At 40.2% G+C, this 16,383-nt stretch overlaps 1 protein-coding gene across 1 annotated transcript in view; it reads right to left on the reverse strand.

The window, feature by feature from the left end:
• AGAP1 (ArfGAP with GTPase domain, ankyrin repeat and PH domain 1) overlaps nt 1-16,383 on the reverse strand; it is a 372,692-nt gene that overhangs the window by 61,972 nt on the left and 294,337 nt on the right. Inside the window, 2 exon segments of the mRNA XM_033172415.1 lie at nt 2,582-2,622; nt 2,625-2,735. Of these exon segments, the coding sequence (XP_033028306.1) occupies nt 2,582-2,622; nt 2,625-2,735 (152 nt within the window).

Raw genomic sequence — 16,383 nt, forward strand, 5'->3', positions numbered from 1 at the left:
CATCAAAAGATCGAAATGATCTTATGGCTGCAATTACAGACCTCTCTCCACAGTGGCCTGCCTGTGACCTCTACTTTGACCCAGAAAGATAATCTCTATAGAAAGTGACTTTCAGTTTCTATACCAGCTGAGTCCTGAGCAAATTCAACTAGCTGTATCAGATCAGAACTTCCGGCTATAGTTCAATGGAAGCTATACAACACTTTACGTAAACTGGTATCTAGATCTGCCATTATCAGGGATGTGTCTTGGTGGTTTCCTTAATCTCTTTCTTTAGAAAGTTTAATTTTGCATAACTGTTCATGTTAGCTTATTCTACATTATTTTTTATTTTTTATTAAAGATTTTCTTGATTTACAAAGGTGTGTGCATGTCTCTCTCGTATTTTTTCCATGTAACATTTTTACAAATCAGATTTGGTTGTTGAGACATTAGGGAGAGAAGGGGAAAGAGGTGGGTGGGGTGGGGGATGTGTGAGATGGGGTGACGATGTTTCTATTTTCCTTAATATATGTAGGGTTTGGTGTCAGTGTTGATTGTGTAGGTTCTCTGTTTGCTTGCTTGTGCTTCTTTGGCGGTGAGAGAGGTCAGGATTGGCGTTGGATGTGATGTTCATTTGTGGTTGGCTGTGATGATCTTTGGTTTCCTGTGTGAGTGGGTGGGTGGGGTTTTTGATCAGACTAGCCATATTGATTTGTATGCTGTCGGTTAGATTTTTGTCATTGTCTTGTTGGGCTGTGTGTGTGATGAAGGCGAACCATACCAGGGTGAATGTGTCTTCATCTGTTTGTCCCTGTGTCAGTTTCAGGTTACTGCTTAGTTTTTCTAGTAGGGCTGTTTCCCATACACTTGGTACCACTGGTCCATGTTTACTCCTGACAGGTCGTTCCAGTGTCTGGTATAGTTGTCTGGCTGCTGAGAGTAGATGGATTATGAGTTCTTTGTGTTTGTAAGTGGGCATTATTATCTTGGAAGATGTTTAGTAAGACCAATTCTGGGTGGTTTCTAACACTTGCTTGGTTATTTTCCATATTTCTCATATGATATTTGTGGAAGTATGTGCCCTCTCCAGCATTTTGGTGATGTCCTGGGCGTATTAGCGCTAATTTCTGGCATTAGATCTTATTCTACATTAATTTAGGAATTTAATTAGGAATAATTTATTGATATTGGCCAAGTACATTTTCCAACATACTTGGAATTTGTTTCGGCTACATTGTAATGTAAACAACAGACACTGTTCCGCTCACAATACAAAGAAGCAAAGAAACCCCACCCATATTTTAGCCTCCCCTTCAGCTATACAACTACGAATTTAACAATTTAATGGCACAAGGGAAAAAGTATTCTTGTGCCTGGCCGATTTTGTATATGAAGTCCCTGTAGCGACGTCCAGATGGAAGTAAATCAAGCAGATGATGACCGGGATGTAAAGGATCTGCTACAATTCTCTCTGCTCTCTTCCTAACTCGGGTAGCATAAATTGTCTCTATTGAAGGCAAGCTAACACCAATTACCCTTTCTGCAATTCTTACAGCTCGTTGGAGCCTTTTCTTGTCTCTCTTGGAGGCTGTACCATACCAAGCTGTTATAGAATTACAGAGAAACAGTTTCAATGATGCCTCTGTAGAATTGGAGCAACACTTCCTGGGAGCAATTTAAACTTCCTTAGTTGACGCAAGAAATACAGCCTCTGGTGGACCCGTTTTAATAATACTATTGATGTGCGGGACCAATTTAAGTTATAAGAAATTATAGAACCCAGGAACTTAAAGGGACTCTACTACTACATTATGAATGTAACATGTACGAGCCATTATGGAATGAAGGTACTACTATATTTCCCTTTTCAATTTAATCTACTTGTTGTTTAAAAGCCATAAGACTTTAAGTTTTATTTATACATGGAACATGTTTCAGCCCAATTACAGAGAAGAAACCCCCCCCCCACTAAGCTTTCCTTAGCCAAGGTCAAAAGAACAAAAAATTGTGAACTTGCTTCTATGAAACGTAAGTCCCAATCCAGCTAAATTTAGTAATGACAAATCCCCATTGACATGAAGAAAATTAGTTTGTGACCAACTTGTCCCACAGCTTCCAATAGGATTAAATTATGAATAACTTTAGCTAGTTCATAGTTGTAGACAAATGTTGAAATGGGACATTGTGCACAATACTATCCTGAAGAATTCCTGCAGTATTAAACATAAAGCATCATACATTTCTAATCCTAGAGAGAACAAAACAGCTTCCAGGAAAAATGGAAAAGTAACAAAGTAGAAAAACTACTACTTGCAGTACTGTACTCGAAATACTGAAAGCAAGATTTAGATCAATTAAAAGCAGCAATCACAGCCATTCATTCCACTATTCATTCAAAATGAGTTATTTTAATGTGAAATTATATAGAAAACGGAAAAAGTAAACAATAAATAAGTTACTATTAAAAATCTAAATGCAAAGCAAGGCAAAACATTCCAGACATAATAATGCTGCAGGAATTTCTCCTTTAAAACATTATAGAGGATCTAAATGTTGATGACATATATTCTTTTCCTCTGATCAATGTTGTGCATCTAACCTTATTCTTGCTGCTCTCACATGACTGCAGGCTGGCCAGAATTGACTCTCTACAGCTTGGACCCAAGCATCTCTTTCTTCATATGTTGTAGCTTCAAAGTGCCAAGTCTGACCAGTAAGAGACACAATGATAAATTCAAAGTTTTCTTCTTGTTCTGAAAGAGAAAATGGAAGGAGAGAATGATGGGTTAAAACTTATATTTAAAAGAATAAATTAAAACATTAATTTAAGAAAAGAACAGATGTAGCAGACAAAGGGTTAAAGTGCTCATAACTCTGTCCCTCATAATAACTCTGTCCCTCAATATAATAACTGTCCTTCAATAATAATAATAATAATAATAATAATAATAATAATATAATAATGCAGGGAAGCCAGACTAATTGTTTGGAACGGTTTTGTTAGTTATACAGATAAGCCAGAACCTCAGAAGCATTCCCCAGCCCACTATATTTAAATATATAATCAATTTTTTTCTTCAGTGTGGGAATTATTCTGTTCTATTATAAAGTTCAGATGGGAAGGGACCCAAATGGAACATTGCAAAAACCATGAAACAGAAATAAGTACATCTTGAAAAATCAGAATGTACCTAAGATGTAGGTTTACATTTTCTGATTTTTTGTTTTAGTATATTTGTATTATGTTGCATTTGTATGTATTCCAACTATTCTTTAAATAATCTTCATAATCAGCCTTGGTAGGGGGCATTTAGGAATGCAAGAGTAATGGTAGAGCAAAGGACTCCTTAAACACTTTCTCTTCCCACTATCCGCTCTTGAAAAATGCCCCCACCCACCCTGCCGGGTAAGGGCTTTCTCTCCCCAAATTTTTCTACTTTTCACTTGAAAAATAGGGGAAAGTCCTAAAAAGATTCTGAAGAAATTTGGGGAGCAGATTTGGGATCAAAAATAAAAAAATACAATCAGCAAGTGTACATTGCGAAAGTCTCCTATTAAGGTTATATAGCAGGTAAAGGAGTCCATGATAAAAGTGGTACTAAGGTGGAATTCCCAGTGGAATTGGCAAAAAGGAATACTGATTTTTCTAATGTGTGCTGGAGAAGATGTCGGGGGTGAACACTTTTTTCATATGTGGTGGATCTGCCCAGTAGTGTAATATTGTGGGTAAAAATCCTTCAAAAAAATCTCTTCTATTGTCTGTCAAATTATTCCATTCAACCTGAATTCCACTCAACCAGAGGATATGTACCATGTAAGTCACAAAGCCCTAATATTGTTTGTTGGCTGAATAATGAAATTGCTCATCATTGGAATCATTGCTCTACCTTTACTTTAGACAAGAGCTTTCCAAACTTTTCAAGTTGGTGACACACTTTTTGGAATGCGTCATTTTGTGACACAGTAATTCAGTTTACTAGCAAACCAGAGGCTAAACTAACCCTTTCCAGCCCAGGAGGAGCGTGGGGAGTGTTTATGTGACACACCTATACACTGCAGCTGACACACTTAATGTGCCACGACACACAGCTTGGAAGCTCTGCTTGAGACAGTTGGAGAAACAAAATTTCAAAATAATAAACTTCCCTTTTGATCAGATCATCTGCCTGGATACGGAGTTTGCTTTGTTGCTGTTCTAATCTTTTTGCATTCTTTTACTCTAGAATCTTCTTCTCAGATGAATGTTCCTTTGTACTTATTTACGCTGGCTATCACAAACCACAGTTTTACATTCACTTAATCACTCGTTTGTATTTACCCCAAGCTTCTAAGTCCTATTTTATTTTCTCTTGCTATTTATTGGTAGGCTTATATTGAAAATAAACTTGAACCTAAGTTTAAAAGATGAGGAAAGCAGAAAAAGCTCCGGACATGTCTGAGTTTGTCATAGTAACCAAAGTTGATTTGTTGCAGGATGTTTATTTCTTCTATGGTGATGGTTTGAAGCTCAACTTTAGCACATTCTCACCATTCCCACACATACACAGATGTAAAGTAGAGAGTTGTTTTTTTTTAAAGAGTTTTGAACTCATATTGAGTTAGTTCAGATAAATGTTAACCAATTCAAGCATTCTAATCTCCCTGCCCCTTCCCATATGATCCAGTAAAAACAACAAAAGACTCATTTCCTAACACTGTAATCTTTTCAATATTTCATGGATGAAAATAGTTTGAATGCATGGGATTAGGGGCAGAGTCTGGCAGCCCAGAAGACTGATTGCCGAAGAATTGATGCTTTTGAATTCCTGGTGCTGGAGGAGACTCTTGAGAGTCCCACGGACTGCAAAAAGATCAAACTTAGCCATCCTTAAAGAAATCAGCCCTGAGTGCTCACTGGAAGGACAGATCCTGAAGTTGAGGCTCCAGTACTTTGGCTACTTCATGAGAAGAGAAGACTCTCTAGAAAAGACCCTGATGTTGGGAAAGATGGAGGGCACAAGGAGAAGGGGACGACAGAGGATGAGATGGTTGCACAGTGCTCTCGAAGCGAGTAGCATGAGTTTGGCCAAACTGCGGGAGGCAGTGAAAGATAGGCGTGGCCTGGCGTGCTCTGGTCCATGGGGTCACGAAGAGTCGGACACGACTGAATGACTGAACAACACAACTGGCAGCCCAGGGACATAACACACATGGGAAAGTATTAGGGACAACACAGTGCACACTTAAAACTATGCTGCAAACTAGAAAGTGGAAACCAAAAGGGAAATACAAGCAGCTGGCTCCAGATAACTGAAAGCGCTCACAATCTCTTCCCCCCCCCCACCACAAACACTCTGTGAGGTGAGTGGGGCTGAGAGACTTCAGAGAAGTGTGACTAGCCCAAGGTCACCCAGCAGCTGCATGTGGAGGAGCGGAGACGTGAACCCGGTTCACCAGATTATGAGTCCACCTCTCTTAACCACTACACCACATGGCTGAATGAGTTAGGGTTTTTAAATCAGCAAGTTGTCGAAGCAACTGCTGGTAGAAAGGGATGATGGCTAGGAATATGCTATAAACTAACTGCTTACTAAGTCAAGTGCTCAGGAATTTGGGTAAATGTGCATATTATAAATTATATTTATTGAATTTGTATACCACCCGTCATCCAAAAATCTCAGGGCAGTTCGGTGTCTGTGTGTCTGGCTGTTAACCAGAAGGTTTGTGATTTGAGCCCACCCAAGTACGGCTGTGGGCTGGATTCCTACATTGTAGGGGTTGGACTACATAACCCTTGGTTCCCTTCCAAGTCTATGATTCTATTCTTTGAAAACAGTAAAATCAAGGGAAAAAAATCACAAACTGTACAAAAGTTAAAATGCTAAAACACCGAAGTTAAAATGCTAAAAGAGATTTATTATGGTTATTGGGGTTGTTTGTGATGCTATGTTTTTTTTGATCCTAAGAGGAAGGATAATATATAACTGTATTTTGCCAAATCATTTTTATTAAATTTCCAATTATAATTATCACATCAAATATTCCAATTTTACATATAAATATGATCCAAATAATCCAAATAAATCCAAATAGTACTGCCAAATTATTAATTTTATATGACTTCCCCATGCTTCAGACTATCAGGAGTCTTAATGTCGATTTTCCGTTGCCTTCCATAGTCCTATTCAGTATCTTCGGTTCCCTTTCTGATGTTGTCCTTCATTCTTCTTCAGGTCACTGAGTTGATCCAACAAGCGAGATAAACATCCAAAAATAATCATTTCTGTGTGGATTTTATGTCCGTAGTCTTTTTCCATAAATTGCAGCTCCCCCTGACACACTGGTATTTCTTAAGTCCAAATCCGAAAGTCCTTACTGCAGCAGTCACCATTTTAACACAGTCCTCATAAAATCCAAACTTTGGTTCTGCTTGATATTTTTTCAAATCAACTACATCAAAAGCCTTTCCAGGGGAGGTTCGCCTGTCACTATAAGTTCATATATAAAGAATAATTAAGTTGGCTTCTCTCACCCCTTTGACTTTGAGGTTTGTGGCCCATTCTTCGACATGGCGGTTCCTAATTAGAACGGCGTCATAACTCCACAAAGTCAGACATTTCCAGGACACCGCCAAAGTTCTTATAACAAAAAGAAATCATCCAATGGCAAGGGATGCTCTGCCAATTAACAGATTAAAGCACCTTTTTATCCTCTTCCAAACTGCTCCAAAATGTAATGTCTTATTATAGAATGGTGTTATTATACATTACTTTCATTTCACACAGTTTATATTTTAGGAACCGTATATGTCCACATAATATCACACTTTTAACTTTCCAATCTTGCTTGTTCTAGATGGTGAAAACAGCTTCTTCTGGAGGGGGGGTTGCCCATTAATGTATTATTATGAAGCAAAGTACAGTAACAAAGAGAAGGGCTCCCCCCCCTTTCTGTTCTGTTCCATGTACCGATAAAGGAGTTGAAATCTTCTTCCTCTTGATCTTTCTTGTCTTCTCAGTGGCTGGATTATTTAGCAAAATACTTTTTCTCCTTCTTGTCTGAAGCATGTCCAAAACTTATTATCTAATTATTCATTTAAGTATTGGAACTCAAGCGCCGGCGGGGTAGCCTCTGGGAGGGCCGAATTCTCTGGGAAATGGCAAGCCTTGCTACATCACTGCTCGCTGCTAGTTTTTATCAGCCAAGAGAGACAAGGACCAGAGCACAAGCAGTTGCCCCTGTCCAATCCAAGCACCTTGTCCACATCCTCAAACCTTACTAACTAAAATTCAACCAACACAACTGGACAAGACAGTGCTCTGGACACTCCATGAGATCCATCTGCTGCAACAGTGGAGAGTGAAAGTCCCCAGCGGATGCAAGTGATTTTATCCTCAAAATGCTTTGCAAACAAGTCACAGCAAGATACTCTCGGTTCTGTCACCTCCTGGAAAGACTGTAAAAAGGCCCTGCACTACCAGGAAAAGCTCTGCCAGCCGAAGATGCAATGGAGGCAGCAAAGTATGCTAAATGATTAGCCTTCACCAGTGTTCAATTGCATTCAACTGGAGTATTCCTCCACTCATATCTGAGCCACCTCCCAGCTTGTATCCCCGCCTGGAGTATACCAAGGGGCCAACGAACTCCACGAAGAAGGAAGGGTGCTCAGGAGCAATCGTGTCAATGGCCCGATCTATTCCAGAGGTTGGTCATGTCTTTGACAGCAGCATGAGTAATATCATCTAGAAATCCTCCAGAGCTATCTTGGAAACCCATTGGATCTATCAGGCTTGGAAGGTGGAGCATCCTAATAGTCTCCCATCTCTACAGAGGGGGAAGGTGCAGAAAGCCTAATTCTCAACCGGAAGTGATCAGACTATGACAAGGGACTGATATCAATAGCCCCCACTTTCAGATCACCCTACCTAGCTGAGAAAATAAAGTCTGGAGTGCGACCTACCACATGTGTTGGCCAGTGATATGTTAGGACAGCCCCATGGTTATCATAGCAGCCATGAAATCCTGAGCCACCTCAGAGCCAGTCACCTTGGCATGGATGTGGAAGTCCCCAGAAACAGCAGTCTGGGAATCCTCAACACTGCCTCCAAACCAGCTCTTTCAGCTCAGGTAGGGAGACTGCTGGGCAGTGAGGTGGGCGGTAAACTAGCAGAATCCCTGATCTGTCCCGATTGCCCAATGCCAAGAACACACATCCAGATCCCCCCTTAGCTGGGCAGAAAGCCTGGAAAGAAAGAGAGGGATAATTTCTATAGACCACAAATCCCCTCCCTGACCTTAAAGTCTGACCTAATGCTACACCAAGCACCCAGATGGGTACAGCTGGGTGAGACCAACTCTGTCCTGCTCACCCACCCAGGTCTCAGTGATACATGCCAGATCAGTCTCCTCATCCTTAATCAGATCATGGATGAGGGAGGTCTAATTCAGATCCACCTAGCATTCAGCAACAGCAGCTGCAGATCCAAGGGCTGGCTGGCTGACAGGATAATTGCAATTCCCCAGGTTGGAGGAGGGGCTTGCACACGTCACAGTCACTAACTTCCTGTGCTGTGTCCCCTTACCCAGCCTGCCCCACCTCTTATGCCACACTTCCCCCTACTCTGAACCACTGTGATTGGTCCCCCAGGCTCTCCCCAGCTCCTCTCCTCCCAGATACACTCCCCTCCCTCAATAAAAAGCACTACCAACAACCCACACAAATTTAAAAACAGTTAAAACATTTTAAAATAGTTTGTAGCCTGTGCTGCAGTCAGGAGATGTTGATTGGCTGCAGGTGCAGAGGTCACAAGACTACTGCTGCTCTCAGCTGCTGGGAAGAAAAGGATCTCTGGATCATGGCTGTTTGGTCATCATCTGTTCACTGAGGGCAACTGCTGATTGGCAGGTGTTCTGCTTGGTAGAGCACCTGCTTTGCATGCAGAAGGGCACAGGCTTATACCTTTTTTCTTCAGTTTGGCCCAGTAGCTGCAGCCCATCAGTGTTGACAGCACTGAGTTAGATGGACCAATGGCATAAGGCAGCTTCCTATGTAGTCACCAGAGATAAGCAGTTAGGTAGCATTTTTGAATATATAGCAAGACATTTCTTACAGGGATTTGGCTACCTACAGACTCCGAATGCAGTTCAGACATATGCTGAGGAAGTTATCTCTGTTCACAAAAGGTCTGATGGAAGATGGTTATACACTCAAAAGCTGGTTCAGAACTAAATGGTTAACTTTCAGACCCATCAGTATTGCAGTTTGTGCAGTTTAAATCCCTGTGAGCCCAATCACAACATTTTATTAAACAGTTTCCTAAGTTTAACTGTTATGCATGGAAAGGTCCACTATAATAGTATTTTAGCATCATCAACCTGTCAAAATCAACTTGCCCAATTACCCCAAACTGCATTAACAACAGTGAATATTACTCTAATTGTGTCCAGTTTCTATGCAGAACGAAGTCCCACGTGGCTAATTTTGTTATCTTCAGGGAAAAAGCAACTTGGCCATCAAACTGATTTCAAAAAGAATCCTACTCTTAACACAGATCCAGGTTGTTGCCATTCTTTATTTTATTTTCCTCTAAAAGGTTAGTGGGCCAATTAATCATCATCCCCCCCCCCCCGGAATTTAGCATACAGAGGGTTAATGGGCAGGAAGTTTTCTATATTGAAGGATAGCAAAAAGTAAATAACTTTGGGGGGATTTGGATATTAAACAGTGAAGGCACTCAAGAAAGCACTCAGTGGAGTTGTTTGCTCCAGTATAAATATAAATTAACAACATTTATCTATCCAACTTATCATATTAGTTTTATTAATTGATTTCCAAAATGCAAATACCTATTTTTCAGAGGATAATATGCTTTTGAATTATATATCTACTACGTAGAATTTGACAACTGGACAAGCAAATGGATTCTCCATACTCTCACTAGGGCCAAAAGACTGGTATTGCTGCATTGGAAAGATAAATGAACGGCTCCGTTAATTCAATGGATTGAAGACCTGACTACTTTTGCCAACTATGAGAAGATTGCTATAGAGATAGACTTTGCATGGACAAGTATAATGAAATTTGGAACTCATTTATACAAAATACAGTATGTTAAAATGGTAATTAACTGCTAACAATATAGTGATATACTATATTCTTTTTCTTCTACTTTTCTTCTTCATTTTTAATAGCACTTTTATGTTAATAATAATAATAATAAACAATAATACAACACATTTCTCCAAGTAAAAAAGAATTTGTAAAATAGCATATATTTGAGCTTTCCGAAGTCCAAATTAGTCATTAGTAACACTTGTGTATCATGGGAACTAGCAGAGAGATAATAAACAGCTCTAACAGTCAGCATTCAGAAATGGTAAGATAACTTGTATGTGTTTATTTTTATTTATTCTTTGTTAATAAAAAAAGATTTAGTCAAGGAATATCCAAGGCCAGGGACATATTATAACTCTCTGTGAATGTCTCTGCCTACAGCTTCTCTCAAGAGTCCTCTCCTCTAGTTTCGTCATGTTCCTTGCTCCCTTCCCAAGCAATACCACAACACTCCTTGTCTTATGCCTTAGGTGGGGTTCTCTTTGGCCCCTCCTTTCAGCACAAGTTACCTCCTCTGCCTACATTTCCTCCTCCTCCTCCTCTTCCCTGTTTTCTCCTCCAATACTAACACTGAACCACCTATCTCCAGCATCCTCTTCTGGGCTATTTTGTCACCATGAAATTGTGCCTTTCCTGGATTCTTAAAGTCAGGAGTGCGGGCAGAACAAAGACAAAGGCAAAGAGTCTCAGGTTGCTTGGGAAGGGCCTGGGGGAGGAGGGCACTTAGGGAGCTGTAGAAGGAGGGGACCTTCAGCCTTTGCAATTGCTTCACTGGGGCAAGACCACTGGGAAGAGTTGCTGTGCTCAGGCCTGAGCTGTTTTGTTTCTCTGATTAAAGAGAAACTCATTGACACCCTTGTGAGTTATTCAAAACTGAAAGTATGCTTTTGGAACCATGGAAGTTATGCTATGGAGTGCCACAGGTCACCATTTTCTACCCAGTGCTATTAGGAGCAGTCATTAGGAGACTTGGGGCAAAGGCTCTACTTCTCCATAACATCTGAATTGTGGGAGGTCATACAGGCCCTAGATTGGCGCCTGCATGCAACAGTGGGCTGAGTGAGAGAAAACAGACTCATCTTGAATCTTCACAAGATGTAGGCTCTATGGTCGAGTGGTTATTGTACCTGAGTAATCGGTCAATTGCCTGTTCCGGATGGGAATGCACTCCCTCAAAGGAGCAGGCACACAGTCTAGGGGTGCTCCTGGGTCCAGTTTTGTCAATGGAGGCCCAAGTGGCCTCAGTGGTTAGAACCACTGGTATGACAGTTGCAACCATTTCTGGATCTGGATAGCTTGTCCACAGTCGCTCAGACACTGTGGCAAATTCAAGGTTGAATTACGACAATGCATTCTATGTGTGGCTTCTCTTGTAGTTGATCTGGAAACTGCAGTTAAGTTCAGAATGCTGCCACATTGAGTTTGTCAGCTTTTGATCAAAGTTCTGCAATGGCTACTGACTGATTAGCAGGCCATGCTGAAGGTGTTGCCATCAGTACATAAAAGTCCTTAATGGCTTGAGACCAGTTCACTTAAGGGATAGTCTTACTCCATGCACCTATCTGATTACTTTGATTTGAAGAACCTGAACGTTACAAATGCTTATTGTTTGTTCCACATTGAAAGATGTAATTCCTTTAGTGTGGCAATATCTCTGACCTGGAATTCTATGCCCATTGGTGTAAGGAGGTGCCCTCGCTATATTGTTCGACTGCTGAAAACCTTTGTTTTAGCAAGCTTACCCAATCACATGAGTCAGTTATTTTTGTTTTGAATGTTTTATAGATTTTTATCTTTGCTTTTAATAATCATTTTATGCACATTTGTTTTTAATTGGTTGGTGGAAATTAGTCATGCTTTATATATAATGGAATTAGCACACTGCTAAGATATTTGTTCCAGCAAATATTTTAAACATTTTCTAATTAAATAAATATTTTGGTGGCAAACAAAGTAATATACTTTCACTTTTCAAAATGATAACTAGGAAATAATGAAACCTAATACTATCAAGATGAAATGAAACACTAGGTAGACACAACAAATGAAAGAGCAAAATACAGAAATATTCAGTGAAGCACTTTGGGGGTGAAAACAGTGAACATGTGTGGTTTTGTTTTAACTGCGAAAAACAATCCTTATTTATTATTCCCAGGCAGCAGATATTTATGACTAATTTGGTCCCAGTTTTTCTTCTAAAAGCTACTTGAAAGGTAGCAAATATTGGTTCAGAGCTTACAGCTTTGTTATTTAAAAAGGTGACAATTTAATCTTTACAATGGGAAATAAACCAATATTATAGTAAAAATTGCCCCCTAACAAGTGGCTGTAAAAAAAGCACTTTTGTGTCCCAGATACATTTTATCTGGTGGTAAGTAAGGCAACTGCCTAAGATAGAGTAGTAATTGTGAAAAAAAGAGATTGTGATATAAATCACCAAAGGTTAATGATCAGAATGTGAACACAGGGACTTGTTTACAGAAACAGCATGCAATTTAAAATTTACAAGAGATTTAATGCTGTCTCTTCTCAATCACTAAAACCAACAGCCCAGAAAACAGTGACATTAAGAAAAATATTATAGTTATAATCATTCCAAAATAAGTCAATTAGTGTAAGGGCATGCGCTTGTGATTACTTGACCCATTTGGTTTGCACTTAAGTGAAAAAAAAATTCCCCCCATTACAAGAAGATTACTGAATTGTGACCTATTTTGCATTTGGCATCACCGTTTATACGGTCTCTGAGATGGTGGATAAAGATCCCCCCCTTTGGTTTCCAAGTAATTTTGACCTTTGACCTTTGTAAAAAAAAGGGGGGGGGGAGAAGGCAGTTTATAATTGCATTGTTCAAATGAAGGTGAAGGAAAGAAATTCAATCTGCTATTATACAAAAGCCATGATGGCTGCCTTCACCGAAAACAGCAATGTAAGTCAATTTGTGAACTTTGGCACCAGGCGACCTTTAGAATACAACAATATACAGAATTTACAAGCAAGAGTAGCACATGCAAATGGTTTGGCTCCGTCTCGCTTTTGGATTAGAGCTGCAGAAAGCATTATGGAGAATGCTTTCACAAAACAAATTAAGACTGTTACTTAAATGTCACAGCACACTATTGTATTTGGCTACAGATCATTACACCTGATACCAACACTTTAAAAAACTGTAATAACTTGGGAAATATTACATTGAGTGCCCACATGTATAAAGGGAAAATAAAAAAAATTGAAGAAAATAGGTTCTTGAAGTAATTTAAACATCACTACTCCACGACTAGAGGGAAAGGTCAAAATTTAAGTAAACTGAAAGGAACATGAATGGCAAAATAAAACACACAAACAGAAAGATGAAAAGACCAAAGGAATGGTTCTGCATCCACAACATGAACGCGCACGTGCTTTGGGCAAATGCTATTGCTATCCCAGGATTTAGGGGAAAGGGAGGGGCAATGAAGATACTGCTGGGGGAGAGAGGAAGCCGTTCCTCTACATGATGGTGCTTTGGTTTTGTTACCTTCGGTGTTGGTGCTGCTGCTGCTGTATATATTTCGCAGGCTACCAACACGATTTAGTTTCCACGCTTTGCGTTTGGCTGCATCCAGAGAGCAGAAAGGGGCGAGAGAGAAAAGAGAAGTGTAAAAGAAAGAACAGAAAAAACGGAAAGAAAATTGGAGGGGGGAAAAGGTTGAAGTAGCATATGAAGTAAAATACAAGCAAAAGCCTATGTGGGAAACAGCTGCACACATGTTGCCCAGAGTAAAGCTTTTAAACAACTTGCTTTTCAAACAGAAAGAAGATTCTTATCAAAAGTTCATAACTTCTTAAGAACTTTAAAGCAGAATACTTTATCATCAAAATGTAAAAGCTAAATAAACAGAAAAGGTATTCTCCTCTAAGACAAATGGTATAACCACAATTAATTCACAGTAGTCAGTGCCACACTAGAAACTCCACTTTTCCAAAATAATAAATTTGATTGTATAAATCTTGATATTTGGAACCATAAAACCTTTACTCCAGGTGACAGAGCAATACATTTAGATAAGGCAAACAGCCTCAGATACGTTTTTATTTGCCTACATGTTATTAACTTAACGATTGTTTTAACTTATGCTGATGTTGCCCGTATGCAAATTTTACTATTTTTCAGACACAAAAAGTATAAATTCTTGTTTGAAGGGCAAGGTTAAGCGATGCTGTTGATGACTAGTTACTCCTTTTGGTTTCCAAAGGATTTTTAGTATTATTTGGTATCTGAAGAAGTGTGCATGCACACGAAAGCTCATACCAAGAACAAACTTAGTTGGTCTCTAAGGTGCTACTGGAAGGAATTTTTTTATTTTTTATTTTGTTTTGACTATGGCAGACCAACACGGCTACCTACCTGTAACTAGTATTATTTGGGTTAGTATTATTTATTACTTATTTAATTTCCTTCTTTGAGGGAGTTCAGGCTTCCTACATGTTTATTTAAAAGATTTATATGCCACGCTTCAGTATTGCCACCCTTAGAGCAGCTAACAAACGAACACTACATATTCTGACCACAAGCCCCATCATCTCTACAGCAATATTTTGAAGCAGGCAGGAATGGGAAATATTGACTTTGCTCAGTCATAAGGCCAGAGCATGGTCCAACATTATGAGAACAAGCCTCAGTGAATGCTGGCCTTGTGGGCTCTCCATTTCCACTGTCATCTCCTGGTGCAGCCTTGAAGATGGGTTTGGAAGCTCTCACTTCTGTTTTAGATTAAGTGCACCTTATTACATCCTCAGAAGCAAACACAATGGCAGGGTGGGAGGTGGGGCAGAGGGACACATGAGATTTCCTTCACTAGTGTCATCATTTTAGTGCTCAAAATGTCTGACATCATGTGCTTGTGTGACTGGAACTGGGTGGAAGGAGGAGGAAGGGGGCAGGCAGGTGGGGGGGGGGTCATGATCCAGAGTTGAGAGATGAGGTACATCAAGGTCCTTATTTCCTCTACTATACCCATTTGGAATCAGGATTTGATGAAGCCAGAAAACTTGCACTCAGATCTGGTGCGGCTGTTGGTGACTTACAGGTCTGTCCAAAATAAGTTAGTTATCAAAATTGTGGGTGACAGGGGCATGACAGAGACCAGGGTAGGTGAATTAGAAGGGGGCTGAGGTTGACTCAACTTTGCCCACCCTGTACCCGGTACAGCACCAGTTCAGATCTGTGGAGCAGAGTTGGGGTAGTCATGTGAATTTGATCCCTCTCATCAGAAGGCCAATCTACTTGTGACTTGTTTTGAGCATTTGTTCTTGGTGCTGCTCCCTGCTGGTTGTACAACACTGCCCTGGCTGAACTGTTGGACATGGTGTTGGAGAACCCCTTCAGTGTTCATTGAGTGACTTCAACATCCAGGCTGAGGTGGCCTCCAGTGTGATACTTTGGGACTTCATTATATCTATGGCAATTATGGGGTTATCCCAGCAGATCAGTGCTCCAAATAATTTGGCTGAACATACCCTTGACCCGCTCTTTGTAACAGAGTTGGCTGGCTTGATTCCATTAAGTACCAATGAGTACTGAGCTCACTGTCAAGAACAGATGATACCCTGGTGAGGTTTGGTATACCTGTGGCAGTACTACCCAAGGGTGGAGGCATTGGGATGATCCACCCCTGAAAACTTACAGAATCTGGATGCCTTACCCTGGATGATTTTCTGGTTGACATGGATGGTGCACCTGTCAAGATTTGGTTTTGCCAGGGCATGGTGAGACGTGTAGGGCTATCAACATGATCACTCACAAGTGCCCTCCCTAATCCTGCAGAGTATGCAGGGCCACTTGGTGGGACAATGGCTAGAGTGCAAGAGGAGGAAATCCTGATGTGAATCTGAATGAAGACACGTGATAATGCACTATTGTGACTATAATGTGGGAATGATGGCAGCAAGGAAAGAAGTGTGCATGCACACGAAAGCTCATACCAAGAACAAACCTAGTTGGTCTCTAAGGTGCTACTGGAAGGAATTTTTTATTTTTTATTTTGTTTTGAGCACGGAAAGATGTTTTACATTGGAATGAAGGAGGACCATAGCTTAGTGCTGGTGCACAAGTGTTGAATGCAGAAGGCCCCATGTAAAATTCCTGGAATTGTCACTAAAAGAATCTGGGAGAGACTACTGCCAGTCAGAGTAGATGATAGTGTGCCGGAAAACATGTTTAAATTGCAATTTTTAAACCAATCACAAGTAAGGAAAAAGGAGAAAACCCCACCCATATCTGATATTTCCCCAAAAATGTGGGGGAACAATAGGAGAGAGAGGAAAGT

This window comes from Lacerta agilis, chromosome 1 (assembly GCF_009819535.1).
Source record: "Lacerta agilis isolate rLacAgi1 chromosome 1, rLacAgi1.pri, whole genome shotgun sequence".
Taxonomy (NCBI): Eukaryota; Metazoa; Chordata; class Lepidosauria; order Squamata; family Lacertidae; genus Lacerta; species Lacerta agilis.